We start from the raw sequence: 22,400 nt of genomic DNA, 5'->3' as shown, positions 1-22,400 counted from the left end.
TCGGCTTGGTCCAAGGATTCCAACGATACCTCATTTTTGACAATCGGGCATACGGGTCAAAAGTTACGTGCGTGAACGCATGTCCAACTTTGGCCTGTTGGTGGCGCTAGAGTGCTCAAGGGGCTGACATGAAACTTGGTGAAATTAAATATGGGACTGTCCCCAATCGGTGTGCAAAATTTCACAACTTTTTACCAGACGGTTCTATGGGCTGCCATAGACTCCCATTCGGGAAGAAAGATGTTAAATAATAAATATAGCTGCAAGCAGCAATGAGGGGGCCAAGCAGTATAGGCCGGAGTAGCCACGGTGACAAGATAGAACTCAGCAGACACCCGGGATCAACAGGGCTGAAACAGGGCTGAGTATTGCCACCGCCTCCGCCAGCCAGCCCCCCCCACCTAATCACCCCAGCCCGTCCCACCCCGTCCTGCCCTGCCCTGCTCTTGCACGCACGCATTAGAATTAACTAGATGGAACATGTTGTCATCAGTTTCACATCAAAAAATAAAAGATTGATAAAACACATCAGCAACTACACATCAAAATGCAATATTGCTTATTGCAGCAGTCCCTACAGGTCAAAGGTCACCAAATTTTTTGAGCGTCCTGCTAATGGGGTCATGAATATATGTAGTAAGTTTGGTTATGATACATGGCAGGGTTGCTGAGATATGAGCTCACTTCCTGTTTGGCGGCTTCGCCACCAATTTCGATTGGCTGTTACAGGCGAATGCTTTTCTTGGCCTGGGTCGGCCTAAGGACCTCCAACAGTATTACCAGACACCACTAGTACATTTTAATTCCAAACAGAACAGCAGCTACAGGCCAAAAGGCATGTTTCTTAATTACAGCGCCCCCTAGAGGTCAAAGGTCACCAGATTTATTTAGTGTCCTTCTGATTGGGTCCTGAGTCCATGCACCCAGTTTGGCTTTGATACATGCAAAGGTTGCTGAGATATGAGCTCACTTCCTGTTTGGCGGCTTCGCCGCAAATTTCGATTGGCTGTTACAGCCGGATGCTTCTGTCAATTGTTCCAGAAAGCATGGCACTGATAAGGCATGGTCTGAAGATGGTCTCTGCCAATTTTGGTGAGGATCCGCTGAAATGTGTGACCTGCGAAAACTTGTACGTGTTTTTGATTAAATCCAATATGGCGGCCGAATCAATTACGATGACATCACAAATTGGCTTGGGTCGGCCTAAGGACCTCCAACAGTATTACCAGACACCAGTAGTGCATTTGAATTCTAAGCACAACAGCAGCTACAGGCCAAAAGGCATGTTTCTCAATTACAGCGCCCCCTAGAGGTCAAAGGTCACCAGATTTCTTCAGCATCCTCCTGATTGGGTCCTGAGTCCATGTCCTAAGTTTGGTTATGATAGATGAATGGGTTGCTGAGATATGAGCTCACTTCCTGTTTGGCGGCTTCGCCGCAAATTTTGATTGGCGGTTACTCGCAAACGGTTTTAGTTCCGAAGACAAAAAGCAATGCATTAATGAGTCGTGGTCTGTAGATGATATCTGTGAAGTTTGGTGTCGATCGGACAAAATTTGTGACCTTTGAAGACTTTTTAGTGTTTTTGATGAAATCCAATATGGCGGAAAATCCATCATGGCGGAAATTGACGTCATAGGGTGCGTTGAACTCGGCTTGGTCCAAGGATTCCAATGATATCTCATTTTTGACAATCGGCAATACGGGTCAAAAGTTACGTACGTGAACGCACGTCCAACTTTGGCCTGTTGGTGGCGCTAGAGTGCTCTAGGTGCCATCATGAAACTTGGTGACATTAATCATGGGACTGTCCCTAATCAGTGTGCCAAATTTCACAACTTTTCACCAGACGGTTCTATGGGCTGCCATTGACTTCAATGACGGAAGCGTAATAATAATAATAATAAATATAGCTGCAAGCAGCAATGAGGGGGCCAAGCAGTATAGGCTGGAGTAGCCACGGTGACAAGATAGAACTCAGCAGACACCCGGGATCAACAGGGCTGAGTATTGCCACCGCCTCCGCCAGCCAGCCCCCCCCACCTAATCACCCCAGCCCGTCCCACCCTGTCCTGCCCTGCCCTTGCACGCACGCATTAGAATTAACTGGATGGAACATGTTGTCATCAGTTTCACATCAAAAAATAAAAGATTGATATAACACATCAGCAACTACACATCAAAATGCAATATTGCTAATTGCAGCACCCCCTACAGGTCAAAGGTCACCAAATTTTTTGAGCGTCCTCCTAATGGGGTCATGAATATATGTAGTAAGTTTGGTTATAATACATGGCAGGGTTGCTGAGATATGAGCTCACTTCCTGTTTGGCGGCTTCGCCACCAATTTCGATTGGCTGTTACTGGCGAATGCTTTTGTCAATTGTTCCAGAGAGCAATATATTGATAGGTTATGGTCTAAAAATGGTCTGTGCCAATTTTGGTGAAGATCAGATGAAATTTGCGACCCGCGAAAACTTTTTGATGTTTTTGATTAAATCCAACATGACGGCCGAATCAATTACGATGACATCACAAGTTGTGCTGGGTCAGCCTAAGGACCTCCATCAGAATTACCTGACACCACTAGTGCATTTTAATTCTAAGGACAACAGCAGCTACAGGCCAAAAGGCATGTTTCTTAATTATAGCGCCCCCTAGAGGTCAAAGGTCACCAGATTTCTTGTGCGTCCCCCTGATTGGGTCCTGAGTCCATGTAGTAAGTTTGGTTATGATAGGTGAATGGGTTGCTGAGATATGAGCTCACTTCCTGTTTGGCGGCTTCGCCACATATTTCGATTGGCTGTTACGGGCAAACGGTTTGAGTTCCGAAGACGAAAAGGAATAACTTTTGTGCGGCTTGATGTGAAGATCAAGTGTGTCAGGTTTGGTGTCGATCAGACAAAATTTGTGACCTGTGAAGACTTTTTAGTGTTTTTGATGAAATCCAATATGGCGGAAAATCCATCATGGCGGAAAATGACGTCATAGGGTGCGTTGATCTCGGCATGGTCCAAGGATTCCAGCGATACCTCATTTTTGAAAATCGGACTGACGGGTCAAAAGTTACGTGCGTGAACGCACGTCCAACTTTGGCCTGTTGGTGGCGCTAGAGTGCTTGAGGTGCCATCATGAAACTTGGTGACATTAATCATGGGACTGTCCCTAATCAGTGTGCCAAATTTCACAACTTTTCACCAGACGGTTCTATGGGCTGCCATTGACTTCAATGGCGGAAGCGTAATAATAATAATAAGAAAACTAACAAACACAATGGGTGCCTTCGCAGCTTCGCTGCTTGGCCCCCAAATATAGCTGCAAGCAGCAATGAGGGGGCCAAGCAGAATAGGCCGGAGTAGCCACGGTGACAAGATAGAACTCAGCAGACACCCAGCAGACACCCGGGATGAACAGGGCTGAAACAGGGCTGAGTATTGCCACCGCCTCCACCAGCCAGCCCCCCCCACCTAATCACCCCAGCCCGTCCCACCCCGTCCTGCCCTGCCCTGCCCCTGCACGCACGCATTAGAATTAACTGGATGGAACATGTTGTCATCAGTTTCACATCAAAAAATAAAAGATTGATAAAACACATCAACAACTACACATCAAAATGCAATATTGCTAATTGCAGCACCCCCTACAGGTCAAATGTCACCACATTTTTTGAGCGTCCTCCTAATGGGGTCATGAATATATGTAGTAAGTTTGGTTATGATACATTATAGGGTTGCTGAGATATGAGCTCACTTCCTGTTTGGCGGCTTCGCCACCAATGTCGATTGGCTGGTAGGGGCGAATGCTTTTGTCAATTGTTCCAGAGAGCAACATATTGATAGGTTATGATCTGAAGATGGTCTGTGCCAATGTTGGTGAAAATCATATGAAATTTGCGACCTGTGAAAACTTTTTGATGTTTTTGATTAAGTCTAACATGGCGGCCGAATCAATTACGATGACATCACAAGTTGGCCTGGGTCGGCATAAGGACCTCCAACAGTATTACCAGACACCACTAGTACATTTTAATTCCAAATACAACAGCAGCTACAGGCCAAAAGGCATGTTTTTTTAATTACAGCGCCCCCTAGAGGTCAAAGGTCACCAGATTTATTGAGTGTCCCCCTGATTGGGTCCTGAGTCCATGCACCTAGTTTGGCTTTGATACATGCAAGGGTTGCTGAGATATGAGCTCACTTCCTGTTTGGCGGCTTCGCCGCAAATTTCGATTGGCTGTTACAGCCGAATGCTTCTGTCAATTGCTCCAGAAAGCAATGCACTGATAAGGCATGGTCTGAAGATGGTCTCTGCCAATTTTGTTGAGGATCCGCTGAAATTTGTGACCTGCGAAAGCTTGTACGTGTTTTTGATTAAATCCAATATGGCGGCCGAATCAATTACGATGACATCACAAGTTGGGTTGGGTCGGCCTAAGGACCTCCAACAGTATTACCAGACACCACTAGTGCATTTTAATTCTAAGCACAACTGCAGCTACAGGCCAAAAGGTATGTTTCTTAATTACAGCGCCCCCTAGAGGTCAAAGGTCACCAGATTTCTTGAGCGTCCCCCTGATTGGGTCCTGAGTCCATGTACTTAGTTTGGTTATGATAGATCAATGGGTTGCTGAGATATGAGCTCACTTCCTGTGTGGCGGCTTCGCCACAAATTTCGATTGGCTGTTACGCGCGAACGGTTTTAGTTCCGGAGACAAAAAGCAATGCATTAATGAGGCATGGTCTGTAAATGATATCTGTGAAGTTTGGTGTCAATCGGACAAAATATGTGACCTGAGAGGACTTTTTAGTGTTTTTGATGAAATCCAATATGGCGGAAAATCCATCATGGCGGAAAATGACTTCATACTGTGCGTTTAACTCGGATTGGTCCAAGGATTCCAATGATACCTCATTTTTGACAATCGGCCATACGGGTCAAAAGTTACGTGCGTGAACGCATGTCCAACTTTGGCCTGTTGGTGGCGCTAGAGTGCTTGAGGTGCCATCATGAAACTTGGTGACATTAACCATGGGACTGTCCCTAATCAGTGTGCCAAATTTCACAACTTTTCACCAGACGGTTCTATGGGCTGCCATTGACTTCAATGGCGGAATAATAATAATAATAATAATAATAATAATAATAATAAGAACAAATAGAAACACAATGGGTGCCTTCGCAGCTTCGCTGCTTGGCCCCCAATAAGAAATCATAGAAACACAATGGGTGCCTTCGCAGCTTCGCTGCTTGGCCCCCAATAAATATAGCTGCAAGCAGCAATGAGGGGGCCAAGCAGAATAGGCCGGAGTAGCCACGGTGACAAGATAGAACTCAGCAGACACCCGGGATCAACAGGGCTGAAACAGGGATGAGTATTGCCACCGCCTCCGCCAGCCAGCCCCCCCCACCTAATCACCCCAGCCCGTCCCACCCCATCCTGCCCTGCCCTGCTCTTGCACGCACGCATTAGAATTAACTGGATGGAACATGTTGTCATCAGTTTCACATCAAAAAATAAAAGATTGATAAAACACATCAGCAACTACACATCAAAATGCAATATTGCTAATTGCAGCACCCCCTACAGGTCAAAGGTCACCGAATTTTTTGAGCGTCCTCCTAATGGGGTCACAAATATATGTAGTAAGTTTGGTTATGATACATGGCAGGGTTGCTGAGATATGAGCTCACTTCCTGTTTGGCGGCTTTGCCACCAATTTCGATTGGCTGTTACGGGCGAATGCTTTTGTCAATTGTTCCAGAGAGCAATATATTGAAAGGTTATGGTCTGAAGATGGTCTCTGCCAATTTTGGTGAGGATCCGCTGAAATTTGTGACCTGCGAACACTTATATGTTTTTTTGATTAAATCCAATATGGCGGCCGAATCAATTACGATGACATCACAAGTTGGCTTGGGTGAGCCTAAGGACCTCCAACAGTATTACCAGACACCACTAGTGCGTTTTAATTCTAAGCACAACTTCAGCTACAGGCCAAAAGGCATGTTTCTTAATTACAGCGCCCCCTAGAGGTCAAAGGTCACCAGATTTCTTGAGTGTCTCCCTGATTGGGTCCTGAGGCCATGCACCAAGTTTGGCTTTGATACATGCAAGGGTTGCTGAGATATGAGCTCACTTCCTGTTTGGCGGCTTCGCCGCAAGATTCGATTGGCTGTTACAGCCGAATGCTTCTGTCAATTGTTCCAGAAAGCAAAGCAATGATAATGCATGGTCTGAAGATGATGTCTGCCAATTTTAGTGAGGATCCACTGAAATTTGTGACCTGCGAAAACTTGTACGTGTTTTTGATTAAATCCAATATGGCGGCCGAATCAATTACGATGACATCACAAATTGGCTTGGGTCGGCCTAAGGACCTCCAACAGTATTACCTGACACCACTAGTGCATTTTAATTCTAAGCACAACTGCAGCTACAGGCCAAAAGGCATGTTTCTTAATTACAGCGCCCCCTAAAGGTCAAAGTTCACCAAATTTCTTGAGCGCCCCTCTGGTTGGATCCTGACCTCATGCACCAAGTTTGTCTTTGATACATGCAAGGGTGGCTGAGATATGAGCTCACTTCCTGTTTGGCGGCTTCGCCGCAAATTTCGATTGGATATTACGGGTGAACAGTTATAGTTCCGAAGACAAAACACCACAACTTTTGTGCGGCTTGGTCTGAAGATCATGTGTGTCAAGTTTGGTGACGATCGGACAAAAATTGTGACCTGTGAAGTTTTAGTTTCACTTTCACTTAAATCCAATATGGCGGAAAATCCATCATGGCGGAAAATGACGTCATAGGGTGCGTTGAACTCGGCTTTGTCCAAGGATTCCAACGGTACCTCATTTTTCAAAATTGGATCAACAGGTCAAAAGTTACGTGCGTGAACGTACGTCCAACTTTAGCCTGTTGGTGGCGCTAGAGCCCTCGAGGTGCCGACATGAAACTTGGTGAAAGTAATCATGGTACTATCCCTAATCAGTGTGCCAAATTTCACAACTTTTCACCAGACGGTTCTATGGGCTGCCATAGACTCCAATGGCAGAGGAAAGATGTTAAATAATAATAAGAAATCATAGAAACACAATGGGTGCCTTCGCAGCTTCGCTGCTTGGCCCCCAATAAATATAGCTGCAAGCAGCAATGAGGGGGCCAAGCAGAATAGGCCGGAGTAGCCACGGCGACAAGATAGAACTCAGCAGACACCCGGGATCAACAGGGCTGAAATAGGGCTGAGTATTGCCACCGCCTCCGCCAGCCAGCCCCCCCCACCTAATCACCCCACCCCGTCCGACCCCGTCCTGCCCTGCCCTGCCCTGCCCTGCCCTGCCCTTGCACGCACGCATTAGAATTAACTGGATGGAACATGTTGTCATCAGTTTCATATCAAAAAATAAAAGATTGATAAAACACATCAGCAACTACACATCAAAATGCAATATTGCTAATTGCAGCACCCCCTACAGGTCAAAGGTCACCAAATTTTATGAGCGTCCTCCTAATGGGGTCATGAATATATGTAGTAAGTTTGGTTAAGATACATGGCAGGGTTGCTGAGATATGAGCTCACTTCCTGTTTGGCGGCTTCGCCACCAATTTCGATTGGCTGTTATGGGTGAATGCTTTTCTTGGCCTGGGTCGGCCTAAGGACCTCCAACAGTATTACCAGACACCACTAGTAAATTTTAAATCCAAACACAACAGCAGCTACAGGCCAAAAGGCATGTTTCTTAATTACAGCGCCCCCTAGAGGTCAAAGGTCACCAGATTTATTTAGTGTCCCCCTGATTGGGTCCTGAGTCCATGCACCCAGTTTGGCTTTGATACATGCAAGGGTTGCTGAGATATGAGCTCACTTCCTGTTTGGCGGCTTCGCCGCAAATTTCGATTGGCTGTTACAGCCGAATGCTTCTGTCAATTGTTCCAGAAAGCAATACACTGATAAGGCATGGTCTGAAGATGGTCTCTGCCAATTTTGGTGAGGATCTGCTGAAATTTGTGACCTGCGAAAACTTGTACGTGTTTTTGATTAAATCCAATATGGCGGCCGAATCAATTATGATGACATCACAAGTTGGCTTGGGTCGGTCTAAGGACCTTCAACAGTAGTACCAGACACCACTAGTGCGTTTTAATTCTAAGCACAACTGCTGCTACAGGCCAAAAGGCATGTTTCTTAATTACAGCGCCCCCTAGAGGTCAAAGGTCACCAGATTTCTTGAGCGTCCCCCTGATTGGGTCCTTAGTCCATTTACTAAGTTTGGTTATGATAGGTGAATGGGTTGCTGAGATATGAGCTCACTTCCTGTTTGGCGGCTTTGCCGCAAATTTTGATTGGCTGGTACGCGCGAACGGTTTTAGTTCCGAAGACAAAAAGCAATGCGTTAATGAGGCATGGCCTGAAGATCATGTGTGTCTAGTTTGGTGACGATCGGACAAAATTTGTGACCTGTGAAAGATTAGTTTCACTTTCACTAAAATCCAATATGGCGGAAAATCCATCATGGCGGAAAATGACGTCATAGGGTGCGTTGAACTCGGCTTGGTCCAAGGATTCCAACGATACCTCATTTTTGACAATCGGGCATACGGGTCAAAAGTTACGTGCGTGAACGCATGTCTAACTTTGGCCTGTTGGTGGCGCTAGAGTGCTCAAGCTGCTGACATGAAACTTGGTGAACTTAAACATGGGACTGTCCCCAATCGGTGTGCCAAATTTCACAACTTTTTACCAGACGGTTCTATGGGCTGCCATAGACTCCCATTCGGGAAGAAAGATGTTAAATAATAATAAGAAATCATAGAAACACAATGGGTGCCTTCGCAGCTTCGCTGCTTGGCCCCCAATAAATATAACCGCAAGCGGTGATTTACGGGGTCCGAGCAAAACGAACATGATGGCATAGCTTTTTAGTTTTACATATGCTTTGATTGTTTGGGCACAATTGTTCAAAAGAAACGTGATCGGATTTCGGTTATCGGATTTCAGTTACCGGATTTCAGCTATCGGATTGGATCAAATCTTGAAAATGGGTTGTTCAAAGGGAAACAAGGATCCTGAAATTGGATTAGATCACATAATCTATTCTTGGTTTTGATCTGGATAAAACCTTCACTTTGTGTCGTTTAAAACTTTTGAGTTGGATTGGAATAAATTTGATGAATAAAATTAGGATTACCCTGTGCTGTAACATTATAGTGTGCTAACCTCCACAACCCAACAGTATTCTAACAATACTTGATTCTACAGGACTATTTATTTGTTGTGGATAAGATGAAGGGTTTGATAATGGAAGGCAGTGTTTCCCACAGAATTGAATTGTATTTGTGGTGGTGGGTTCTGTGTCGGAGTCAATAAGATAAACAGCGTATAATTATACAGTTATACTTGCCTTGCACTACAAGTCCATATTGACAAGTAGCTGTAATGCTGTAATGTTATAGTGTGCTAACCTCCACAACCCAACAGCATTCTATTCTAGTATGCTAACCTCCACAACCCAACAGTATTTTAACACTAATGATTCAGGTGGGATTTGAACACTCAACATAAGGATGACCAGTACAAGGCATTATCCCACTAAGCCACTGTCAATCCTACATCTTTGCCAGTCACATTCACATGGTGAAAATGTGTATTGGTAAACACACAAGAAAAACTCCAAGTATACATTTGACAATAAAATGAAGGGCTTTCCTGAAAGAGAACACCTGAAAACGTTTGGAAATTCTGGGACAATTAGACATTTGTAGAGAAGAACAGTAATGGATGAAATATAAATATGATAGACTTAATGATGAAGGAAAAATAGTAAACAAAGAAGTTCCCCTATATGTCAGAGTGTGTCGGCATTCTGATTCTTGGCAACTAATGAGTGTGAATGTTGATTGCCTGATGTCATTCAGGTGCTGTTCAATGGTGTGACTCTTCAATAACCAATAGCATGTGCATCTTGAGCCTAAAGCTCTAGCAGGATTCGAACTCTCAACCTAACAAACACCAGCACTAGGCATTATCCCTCTGAGCCACTAACAATCCAACATATTAGGCAGTCACATTCACATGGTGAAAATGTGTGTTGGTAAACACACAAGAAAAACTCCAAGTATACATTTGACAATAAAATGAAGGGCTTTCCTGAAAGAGTACACCTGAAAACTTTTGGATATTCTGGGGCAATTAGACATTTATAGAGAAGAACAGTAATGGATGAAATATAAATATGATAGACTTAATGATGAAGGAAAAATAGTAAACAAAGAAGTTCCCCTATATGTCATAGAGTGTGTCGGCATTCTGATTCTTGGCAACTAATGAGTGTGAATGTTAATTGCCTGATGTCATTCAGGTGCTGTTCAATGGTGTCAATCTTCAATAACCAATAGCATGTGCATCTTGAGCTTCAAGCTCTAGCAGGATTCGAACTCTCAACCTAACAAACACCAGCAGTGTGTAATGAGTGTGAATGTTAATTGCCTGATGTCATTTAGGTGCTGTTCAATGGTGTGACTCAGAAGGCTCAATGGTATGGAGTGATGACATGGAGATGGCAGGTTTCGGTGCAACACAAGTTAACTTTATTTGAGTTTCAATTCATCTGTTCTTTTGTTCTTTACTTGTATGTGTGCTGCATCAAAGAGGAAACAAACAGAAAATGGAGTAATCAGTGAAATGGGGTAAATCAGTACAGATCCCAACTCACAAACAAACCAATTGACATTTGAACAATAAACTGAAATCATATGGCTATATAAGGTACAACTAAACAATACTTGACATCCCAAGTCAACCAACATCACCTAATCATCTCACATGGGACTCCAACACACCAAACCAACAAACAAAGACCTTAACTTTACACATGATGGCAGAGCTACTCTACAAACTGATAAACATCACAAAAGTCATAGTGAGGGTGATTAAAGTGATGACTTACGTTAACTCAAAGACGCACACAGAGCAGGACACACTGGAGTGCTGGGTTGAGATGAACAAAAGAGTGAACTGAGGGCGAGCAAACAATTTATCCTGGTCTGAGCCCCTGCTCCGGAGCTACAGGGTTTCCCAGCGGGTAAACTTTGGAAAGATTTGCAAAGATTTGGAAAAGATTTTTGAAAGACTACAGTCTCAGACCCTCTCACATCTAAAGACAAGTAGTAGAGTTTTAAGTCACAGACTATGATTTTGCAATGACTAGGGATCTTGCAGGGTCACTATTTACAAGACTGCAACATGATTCCTTCAAATTATTACCCATTGTCCAATAGATAAACAGGAACTGAAAATTATAGCCTACTAAACTCAAAGTCGTATTTTCATGTTTCTGCAGCATTGTTTCATGCGTGACATCCTTAACCGATATAGAGTTGTTCTGTCAAGTGGAAGAGCCGACTAAATATGTATAAGAAATGACAAATATTATAAGAATAACAAATAATTATAGGCTACAGCTTATAATTATACAGTAATACTTGCCTTGCACTACAAGTCCATATTGACAAGTAGCTGTAATGTTATAGTGTGTTATTCTCCACAACCTAACAGCATTCTATTGTAGTATGCTAACATCCACAACCCACTAATGCTTCAAGTGGGATTTGAACTCTCAACCTAAGGATCACCAGTACAAGGCATTATCCCACTGAGCCACTGTCAATCCTACATGTTGGCCAGTCACATTCACATGGTGAAAATGTGTATTGGTAAACACACAAGAAAAACTCCAAGCATGGAGGGGCGATTAGACATTTGTAGAGATGAACACTAATAGATTAAATATAAATATGATAGACTTAATGATGAAGGAAAAATAGTAAACAAAGAAGTTCCCCTGAATGTCATAGAGTGTCTCGGCATTCTGATTCTTGGCAACTGATGAGTGTGAATGTTGATTGCCTGATGTCATTCAGGTGCTGTTCAATGGTGTGAATCTTCAATAACCAATAGTATTCGAGCTAGAGCCTAAAGCACTACCGGGGATTCGAACCCTCAACCTAACAAACACCAGCACTAGGCATTATCCCACTGAGCCACTGACAATCCTACATATTGGGTAGTCACATTCACATGGTGAAAATGTGTGTTGGTAAACATACAAGAAAAACTCCAAGTATATATTTGACAATAAAATGAAGGGCTTTCCTGAAAAAATACACCTGAAAACTTTTGGATATTCTGGGGCAATTAGACATTTATAGAGAAGAACAGTAATGGATGAAATATAAATATGATAGACTTAATGATGAAGGAAAAATAGTAAACAAAGAAGTTCCCCTATATGTCATAGAGTATGTCGGCATTCTGATTCTTGGCAACTAATGAGTGTGAATGTTAATTGTCTGATGTCATTCAGGTGCTGTTCAATAGTGTGAATCTTCAATAACCAATAGCATGTGCATCTTGAGCCTAAAGCTCTAGCAGGATTCGAACTCTCAACCTAACAAACTCCGGCACTAGGCATTATCCCACTCTGCCACTGACAATCATACACATTCAGCAGTCACATTCAAATGGTGAAAATGTGTGTTGGTAAACACACAAGAAAAACTCCAAGTATACATTTGACAATAAAATGAAGGGCTTTCCTGAAAGAGTACACCTGAAAACTTTTGGATATTCTGGGGCAATTATACATTTATAGAGAAGAACAGTAATGGATGAAATATAAATATGATAGACTTAATGATGAAGGAAAAATAGTAAACAAAGAAGTTCCCCTATATGTCATAGAGTGTGTCGGCATTCTGATTCTTGGCAACTAATGAGTGTGAATGTTGATTGCCTGATGTCATTCAGGTGCTGTTCAATGGTGTGAATCTTCAATAACCAATAGTATTCGAGCTAGAGCTTAAAGCACTACCGGGGATTCGAACCCTCAACCTAACAAACACCAGCACTAGGCATTATCCCACTGAGCCACTGACAATCCTACATATTGGGTAGTCACATTCACATGGTGAAAATGTGTGTTGGTAAACACACAAGAAAAACTCCAAGTATACATTTGACAATAAAATGAAGGGCTTTCCTGAAAGAGTACACCTGAAAACTTTTGGATATTCTGGGGCAATTAGACATTTATAGAGAAGAACAGTAATGGATGAAATATAAATATGATAGACTTAATGATGAAGGAAAAATAGTAAACAAAGAAGTTCCCCTATATGTCATAGAGTGTGTCGGCATTCTGATTCTTGGCAACTAATGAGTGTGAATGTTAATTGTCTGATGTCATTCAGGTGCTGTTCAATAGTGTGAATCTTCAATAACCAATAGCATGTGCATCTTGAGCCTAAAGCTCTAGCAGGATTCGAACTCTCAACCTAACAAACACCAGCACTAGGCATTATCCCACTCAGCCACTGACAATCATACTCATTGAGCAGTCACATTCAAATGGTGAAAATGTGTGTTGGCAAACACACAACATCAAGAAAATTCCTAGCATACATTTGACAATAGAATTAAGGGCTTTATAAAAAAGAGTACATATCTGAAAATGTGCACTGTTAATGGTATCCACCTAATGATGGTTGTATGGTTGTTATCCAAGAAAAAAAATTACTCATATAGGAATATAGGTGATATAGGAGAAATGGGCTGAGTGGTCGAACTTTATTAGCCTATATCTCTGAAATGGAACAACATATCCAAATTCTTTTGATAACTTTTGTGAGGCTTTGTCTAAACATTGTCTGTGAGAATTTTGGTGAAGATTTGATAATTTTTGACGCCTGTGAAACTTTTTATGATGTTTGGCTTTTCTCTGAAATTGTGGCAAAAGTAAACATTTTCAGAGCATAAGACCAGGGTGAAAAAGATGCATCTGAATGTAGAGATTAATATGATGAAAGAATTTTGAGTCTAGGTGAATCTGGTAAGGAGAAATAAGCGTTTTTGACAAGAGCGCCACCTTTGGGTGCAGTACCCCAAATTTGGGTTATGGGTAGTGGGGGGTACTGGTAACAATACTTGAAAATGTCAAGTTTCTAGGACTTACGGTTTATAGAAATATAGGTGATCTAGGAAAAAAGGCCTAAGTGGTCTAACTTTATTGGCCTATATCTCTGAAATGGAACAAAATATCAAAATTCTGAGCGATAACTTTTGTGAGGCTTGGTCTAAACATTGTCTGTGAGAATTTTGGTGAAGATTCGATTATTTTTGAAGAGTGTGAAACTTTTTATAATGTTTGGCTTTTCCATGAAATTGTGGAAAAAGTAAACATTTGTAGACCATAAGACCAGGGCCAAAAAGATGCATCTGAGTTTAGAGATTAATATTCTGAAAGAATTTTGAGTCTAGGTGAATCTGGTAAGGAGAAATAAGCATAATTAACTTTTTTTTTCAATAGCGCCACCTTTGGGTGCAGTACCCCAAATTTAGGTTTATGGGTAGAGGGGGGTACTGGTAACCATACCTGAAAATTTCAAGAGTTTTGGAGTTACGGTTTAGGCTGCAGTATGACTTTTACAGAATTTTGGCCAAAAAATGAACGGTACAGAAACAATAGGGTTCCTGCAGCTACGCTGCTCGGACCCCTAATAAGAAAACATAGAAACACAATGGGTGCCTTCGCAGCTTCGCTGCTTGGCCCCCAATTACAGATTGACACACATAAACACCAGCCTCCACACAGCACAGGCCCTCCTCACCACTCCCACCCACCCACACACACACACACACACACACACACACACACACACACACACACACACACACACACACACAGCATATTCTGAAAGGATTTATGGAAGAACTGTATATGAAATCAGTTTGCATACTAATCAAAAGATAAAAGACTTTAATAACCCCATGGTGGGTCTTGGAGAAGAAGAACAACAGAAGCATTGTTTCAACAAGAAGAAGACTTGGAATAAGATATCCCAAAAAGGAAGGATGTCTTTATTTTCTCTTGCACACTCCATGTGACAAGCATCACCATGGTAATCTCTCTTTCTCTCTCTCTGGTGCTGTGTTTATCTGCCTCACTCTCTCTCACTCTCAGTTTCTCGCTCTCGCTTTCTCTCACTCTCACGGATCTCTCTCTCTCTCTCTCACACACACACACACACTGTTTCTCTCTCACACTCACTCTCACTTTTTTATCTCTCTTTCTCTCTCTATATATCTTAGTCTTACCTTCATTTCTGACTCCCACATGCCCTCACAAATATGCAGCAAATATTTAAAAATGCAGCAGCACTCATGTGGATGCGGTTGAAAGATGTATTATGAGTTCCAGACCTCAGCGGTGCATCTCGTTTCAGAATAACAACAATCCCACCTTTCCCCTGAATGCCACCACCTCCATCCAGTGCTAAGATACAGACCCCTCTGCCTCATATTACCCAGGAGAGAAACCTCTGTGAACCCATGAACCTATAAACATACAGCATATACCCCAACCTAATGGACGGCAATTTACGGGATCTCAATTATACCAAAAAATTTCAATGACACAGGGATAATACTGAGCACATTTTTAGTGTAACATTAGAAATAGTTAGTAGTTTGGCCATTCGTTTTGAGAGACGTGTAATTTGTTTGTGAGCACTGCTCTCAGCAGAACACAGTCACTGCTGTTCCACACGATCATGAAGAGGCAATACAGCCAACCCACTGAGCAGGGATAATAACACACCTGATGGTTTGGAAACCAAAATACCAGGGGAAATCCACTTTATCTGACCTTTAAAGAGAAGTCCAACAAATCACACAGCAAATAGTGCTGTTCGTATGGGCTTTCGTTTCAGGATGAGCTATTGACTGCTATCCCCCGTGGCTTTCCCATGGAAACAAACTAATCATACATTCATGACTGACAACAATATTCTAATGTGACAACATTGTTGTTTTGGTCATTAGTTTGATAGCATGATAGTAAACAACCCTGATGGCTCTAATTAAGACCACTTTAATTAGGTCATTACAGAGACTATTACCAGTGAGGCCGACAATTTTACAGCTCTTCTCCTTCCAGGCCCAGAGTGCCAACTGCCAACATGGAGTGGGCCACAGGAAAAAAAGATAGCTTGCAATCAGAATGCAATCACGGCCATATTATCTGCAGAGCACCTTTCGTTACTGAAAACAATGTAGTATATAATACACTATCATATTTACATGAACTAACTGATATGACATGATCAGCTTGCAGCTTGCATATACCCATGAAATTCAACAAAAATGGAGATATGCTAAACACACGATTGGTTCAAAAGCTCTCGTTAATTTTTTAATTTCAGGCAGGCCCAAGGTGTGGTAGCAGGGAGGCAGATTAAGGTCAAACAGGCCGGCAAGGTGCCATAAGGCCCGGTATTTGTTTAAAGAACAGGATACTAATCGCACCGAAAGTATCAACTCAGCCAGGGCCGTGCCAGAAAGGGGTCAAACGCCTCGGTCCAGCCACTCAGAAATAAGCACCGGAGCCTCCGATGTTGATCCATCACGCCAATTATGCGTGCTCTCAGGAGGGAGAAAACGGGAGGGAGTTGAAAAGCAGAGAGAGCATTGCCTGGGGACAGAAAAAGATCGCTCACACACGGGAGTGTGAGTGAGAAGGTGACAGCGGAAGATTCTGGGGCAAAACTGAGCACTTTCCCTGCATCATCCAAGGCAAACAGTGGCAGCAGGCGCCAGGCGCACGCTCTGATCTCTGATCTCAGTCAGGGTGTACGCTGCTCACTAAGTGACAGAGCGGAGGAGCACTGCCTTCCTCAAAGACTGATGCTCCCAGTACAACGACACCAAAATAAAACCACATACTCCAGTGTGTGCACAGACACACATATTTGAATATGCACACACACACACACACACACACACACACACACACACACACACACACACACACACACACACACACACACACAAATACACATGCATGAGCATATACACACTCAAACACAGACACAAACACATAAACATACATATACACACAAACACACATACAAGCACATGGACACAAACACAGAGATACACACACACAACGGAGGAAGTGGCAAAAAGCAGCACTTCCAACACTTTGCAAAACTCCTTGGCTGCCGCCAACCATGAAAGAGACAGCATGACAGATGATATCGCGGCGTTTCCATAGCAATCTCTGCATCTCCAAAGCATTGCCTCTGACAGCAAGATGTTTGTGACGACTTTCGTCGCCTGGAAAAAAAAAAATGGGATCCGGCCTGAAAGGCTGTTATTACAGTTATCGTTCAACCAGGGACATTTGCATAATTGAACTCTGTAATGGGCCATCTGTTGCAAGTCTTTCAGAAGCATTTATTCCCCCTCTTCCTCCGACACAGGACAGTAACTCTTATGTGATCTAACAGTTCAGAGCCTGCAAGGTCACTCCCACAGACCTCTCAATTACACAGGGGTCGGCCTCAATCTGCGCAGCCACTTTTCGCATGGACCATGGCCTAATTGAAACGAACTGGCCTGGACAGGCCCTTTTGACACATACAAACATATGCCTCCATGCTTCACTTGATCTCATGGAATAGAACATAACTTCAACAAACGGTATGGCTTGTCCAATATACAGACATATAAATATCAGTATTGGACAATTGAAATGGATAAAAAAAGCTTGACTTTTCACAAGTCTCCATCTGATCTTTATTTTGTTTAGCAAAAAATCGATGGCTTGGTCTGGTTCAGACCAGCCATGCAGGCACAATTCTCTCTACAATTCTATGTGCTTGGGCTCTACAGCCAACCCTTAGTTACTTTAGTGGAAAAGCCACATCTTCAGATTTCATTGGCAGACGCGAATGGCTTGTTGGCTTCTAATCTATAAAGAGAAAGTGTTTTGTGAGTGTGTGTGTGTGTGTGTGTGTGTGTGTGTGTGTGTGTGTGTGTGTGTGTGTGTGTGTGTGTAAGCCCGTGTGTTGATCTGTAGTGGACATGCCCCCAGATCGATGACAGCAACAGCTGCAGGGGTGAGGATCTGGCGGCGGCTGACACCTCTAACCCTCTCATTCCCACCCTGGCCCAGCGAGACGCCCACGCAGTGATCACACCGCCGCCTCGTCTGCCGTGCCCATAACCGCCCGCACCGCGACCCTCCCCTGCCAGGATCACAGCGGCCCACACTTTCATCTCCACAGCTCAGAGCGCCGCCGCACACAGCGGCCGCTGGGAACAGCAGCAGAATAGCACCGGCCGCAGAGGCCCTCAGGGGACACAGCGAGAGGGCCACAAGACACAAACATGCTCTCTGTCTTCTGAGCTTTTATTTATCTATTTTTTATTTATTTTTATTGTCAAACATTTTTGCCTTCACAACAGCACCTTTTGATACTTTTGCAGTCCAAGAAACTGCATGCACCAAATACTTCACCAGCCTCAGAGGACTGTGAGTATATAGTGACTCAGCACTAACATACGGTGACTAAGCTCTTTCTCCTCAGCTCACTCGCACAACAAAGCACTAGAACCAGGGCAAAGATAATAACATAGCATATTGTCAATAACACACAATGGTGTTCAGTCACCACTGGTTGCCCCTTACTTGGGAGCACGATTTTGAAAGCCTCCTAACAGCAGCCCTGAAGACCCCTTCAGCTATCTACAGATGAGGGAGCAGGCACTTACCTCCACCAGGTGAGGCGTGGGGTTGAATCCACACAGGTTGCACACCTGGGTCTTGCACTGGGTGCAGGTGTTGTAGTTGGGAGCCTCGGCAGTGTTCCCCACATTCAGGTCCGTCTTACAGAGGGGACAGTTGGCCTTGGGCCTGGCCGAGGAGTCCGGGGGCTTCTGCTGCTGCTGCTGCTGGCCAGGTGGTGCCTGCTGCCCCATGGGTCTGCCTGCAGGCCCCGGTTTGGGAGGGCCTTGGGTGGGCTTCTGCTGTGGCTGCTGTTGCTGAGGGGGGACTGGTCCTCCTTTAGGGGGCTCCATGGTGATGAGGTTGCTGGCCTGGTTGAGGAGCGAGGAGCCGAAGCCAAAGAGCTTCCCGAAGGGCTGCTCAGGAGGCGGGGGCTGGCGGGATGGAGAGCTCCCGGCGCTGCGGGTCTGGTCCTGCCGGCCCGGACCACCTCCCTGAGGAGAGGGACCCGAGCGGGAGAGGTCTGGCTGGGATGGGGCTTTGGCCATGCCTGGGAGGGGGACGGCGCCGGGAGCAGGGGGCTTGCCCTGGGGCCTGGGGCCATGCTGCTGGGCAGGGCCTGTCTGTTTGGGGCCCGGGGGTGGCTGGGACGCAGGCTGGGCTGGATGTTGTGGTTGTGCCTGGGCCGGGGGAGCCTGGGGCTGGGGCTGGGGCTGGGGCTTGGGCTGGGCAGGGGAAGGAGGTGCGGTCGCTGGGGCTGCAGGTCCGGGCTGGGCCTGGAGCTCAGGTTTGGCTTGGTGGGAAGGAGAGTGGATCTGCTGCTGGCTCTTGGAGCGCGGTGTGGTCATGTCCATTCCCAGAGCCCTCTGCATCTGACAATTCAGACACAGCCACTCTTGGACCTGTAATACACCCCCATTCACACACAAACACACACACACACACACACACACACACACAGGTTAGAAATCTCATCCAAAACACATTGAATAACATGATGGATTGGTGAGCTAGCTTCTAGGCACAGCAATGGCAGCAGGAGCATACACTCATATGATCTCCAATCTGATAAATGTCGAGCAGACCAAAATGATAGATCAGTCTCACGCAGCACAGTGACATGTGTGATTGACAAGAACTGCACCGTGACAACCAGCATACTATTAGAATCCCCAGCTAGCAGCATTCCAGCACCCAGCACATGAAAAAAGCTTCAAGCCCACTGCATGCACATGTATTAATAGCTGACAATAAAATCAAAGGTTCTGTGTGGAAGCCTTGGGCTCTTTCTATGAATGCAGCTGAAATAAATTGATGCGGAGGCTTGTGAAGGCAAGGCTGATTATAAACAACCCTAGCAAACGCACAAAGGAGGGAAGAGCAGAGGAAACAGGATTGTGGGGTTTTTCAGCCAAAGCAGACTGATTAAAACTGATTATGCTGGCATTCTCTGCCATTTCTTTCTTTCCTTTTGGTACCTTTTTTCTGTCCATCTTTCTTTTATTTCTCTCTCTCTATTTTACCAATCCTCCATGTGAGGAGCTTTCATGTGTAGCTGTCATCCCCATCCCTCTCTCACTCTCTCTCTCTATTTCTCTCTTTCTCTACCTCTCTCTGTCTCTCTCTCTCTCTGGGGTGAGACATGGGAAGGATGGGGAGAGAGAGAGAGAGAGAGAGAGAGAGAGAGAGAGAGAGAGAGAGAGAGTGTGTGTGTGTGTGTGTGTGTGTGTGTGTGTGTGTGTGTGTGTGTGTGTGTGGACCTGTGTGATAATTGGCGTCCCAGAACATTGACAGCTGCTTGGGCCACTTCCCTTTTCCACAGCCCTGCTGTGAGATCAGCTCTGACAGGCAAGGGGGGTGGAGGTGGGCGCAGAGGGATTGAGGGACATACAAAGCACGTATACACACACAGACACATTCACAACACACACACACACACACACACACACACACACACACACACACACACACACACACACACACACACACACACACACACACACACACACACACACCCCAATACACAATCAGACATACATATGTGCACACAGTCATCACATAACATAAGTAGTACATGTAGATGTACTTGCATGTCATAGTACAAGTTGCGATGTCCTAATTTGTGTAAATGCACACACAGACATACGGATGTGCACTGATGTCATCCTATGGTTGATGAGTGACATTCGAATGAGTTGACGGTCATATTCAAATTTGCAGTGGCCTCTTAATTTTGAATATGACCGTCAACTCATTCGAATGTCACTCAGCAAACGTAGGATAACATCAGAAAAATGTGCAGTGGTCTCTTAACCCTTTCCCAGAGCTGTATACTGTCACATTAGGTCTTTTATAGAGCCCTCCATACAATGCATGAATCATCCACCTACTTTACCTGAGAGTGTGTATAACCAGCGGACTATCAGAAGCCTCCTGTCCTCCCTCAGGAGTACTACGAACACAGACAGCATGTCACCATGGCTAAGGATATAGACCCTCTATCTTTCATTACAAACTCATTTGAATAAGGCATTACAACTGTGCTAACTAATTCACTTGTGCAGCAGCTCGCATCGTAATTGACTTTCAAATAAGTCCTTGGTTCTTTGTGTTTCTCATTTCCCAACAAAGATAATGACATTATTTGTCATTATCCAACCCCAAACAGTCAAAAACCATTATTGTTTAAAATGATTGCATCACTCATAAAAGTGATCATTTACTACTGTGCTTTGCCAATTGGTTTTGCACAGCTTTGGTACTGTTGACTGCATTTTAATAATACAAAATATAAAATATACTCTAAATATCAATATGAAAAAGACAACGTAATGCCTATTACTGTTTCAGCACACGTCACTGTTTCAATCCGACAAGATCATTATTATGTAATTTGATCACAGTAGTCGTTAATGGGCTACAGACGAATGATACTGAGGAGATCTACAGGCTTGAACAATCACACATTTTGTAGAGTCTGATTCAATAGTTGGCTGCAGTAAATATAGGATTTTTCTGTGCAAAACAAGCACCTCACACAGGCCTGCACACAGATGGGGACACTCCTCAGGGACTTCATGGTTTGGTGGTATCACATACTGTAGTCAGTATATTGGTCTGTCACATATCTGTAGTCTCTATCTCTCTCTCTCTCCCACTCTCTCTCTCTTTCCCTCCACTCTCTTTCTCACCCTCTCGCTCTCTCTCTCTCCCCGCTCTCTCTTTCTCACCCTCTCGCTCTCTCTCTCCATCCTTTTTTTCTTTCTCTCTCTCCCTTTCTCCTTTTTAATCTCTCTCTGTTTGTCCCACTGTTAACGTCCCTGTTGAGTGAGTGCAAGAGACTGACGACGCTGTGCTGGCAGAGAGGGTGAAGAGAGACAGGGGTCCAGACTCCCGTGTCCTCATGGGACTGTGTGAGTAACAGAAAAGGAGAAGGAAGGGGTGATGGAGGAGGAGGAGGAGGAGGAGGAGGAGGAGGAGGAGGAGGAGGAGGAGGAGGAGGGAGACTGCCCAAGATAACATGTGATCCTTCATTAGATCAGACCCCTTCTCCAGTGCCAGCGAGTAGACTCTCCCACCCCAGCTGTCTACACTAATCTCTTCTCAGAGTCCATGTCTCTCTCTCTCTGGCCCGTTCTCTCCAACTCACATGTCTTCTCTTCATAGTACTCACTCTCATCCCCCTTTCTTTTTTCTCTTCTCTACGCCCTGTTTCTCTCTCACGTCACCTCTGTCTTTATCTGCTTATAGATCTGTGTAGATTAGATATTTGCAATCTTAGATATTATTTTAGGAGGTATTATTTTAGGAGGTATTATTTTGCGATCTTAGATATTATT

The 22,400-nt window shown here is 44.3% G+C and overlaps 1 protein-coding gene across 1 annotated transcript in view; it reads right to left on the bottom strand.

Moving 5' to 3' along the window:
• The window catches only part of bsnb (bassoon (presynaptic cytomatrix protein) b), a 106,127-nt gene that overhangs the window by 66,530 nt on the left and 17,197 nt on the right, over positions 1–22,400 (bottom strand). Inside the window, exon 5 of the mRNA XM_076269214.1 lies at positions 18,609–19,463. Coding sequence (XP_076125329.1) covers positions 18,609–19,463 — 855 coding nt within the window. The remainder of the gene's footprint in view (positions 1–18,608; positions 19,464–22,400) is intronic.

Source organism: Alosa pseudoharengus, unplaced genomic scaffold, assembly GCF_046254945.1.
Source record: "Alosa pseudoharengus isolate Yale_2024_CS ecotype anadromous, Long Island Sound unplaced genomic scaffold, YU_APseudo_1.1 YU_APseudo_1.1_scf_5, whole genome shotgun sequence".
In the NCBI taxonomy this organism is placed as follows: Eukaryota; Metazoa; Chordata; class Actinopteri; order Clupeiformes; family Clupeidae; genus Alosa; species Alosa pseudoharengus.
The sequence above is the reverse complement of the archived record's forward strand: the minus strand, read 5'-3'. Positions and strand labels throughout refer to the sequence as shown.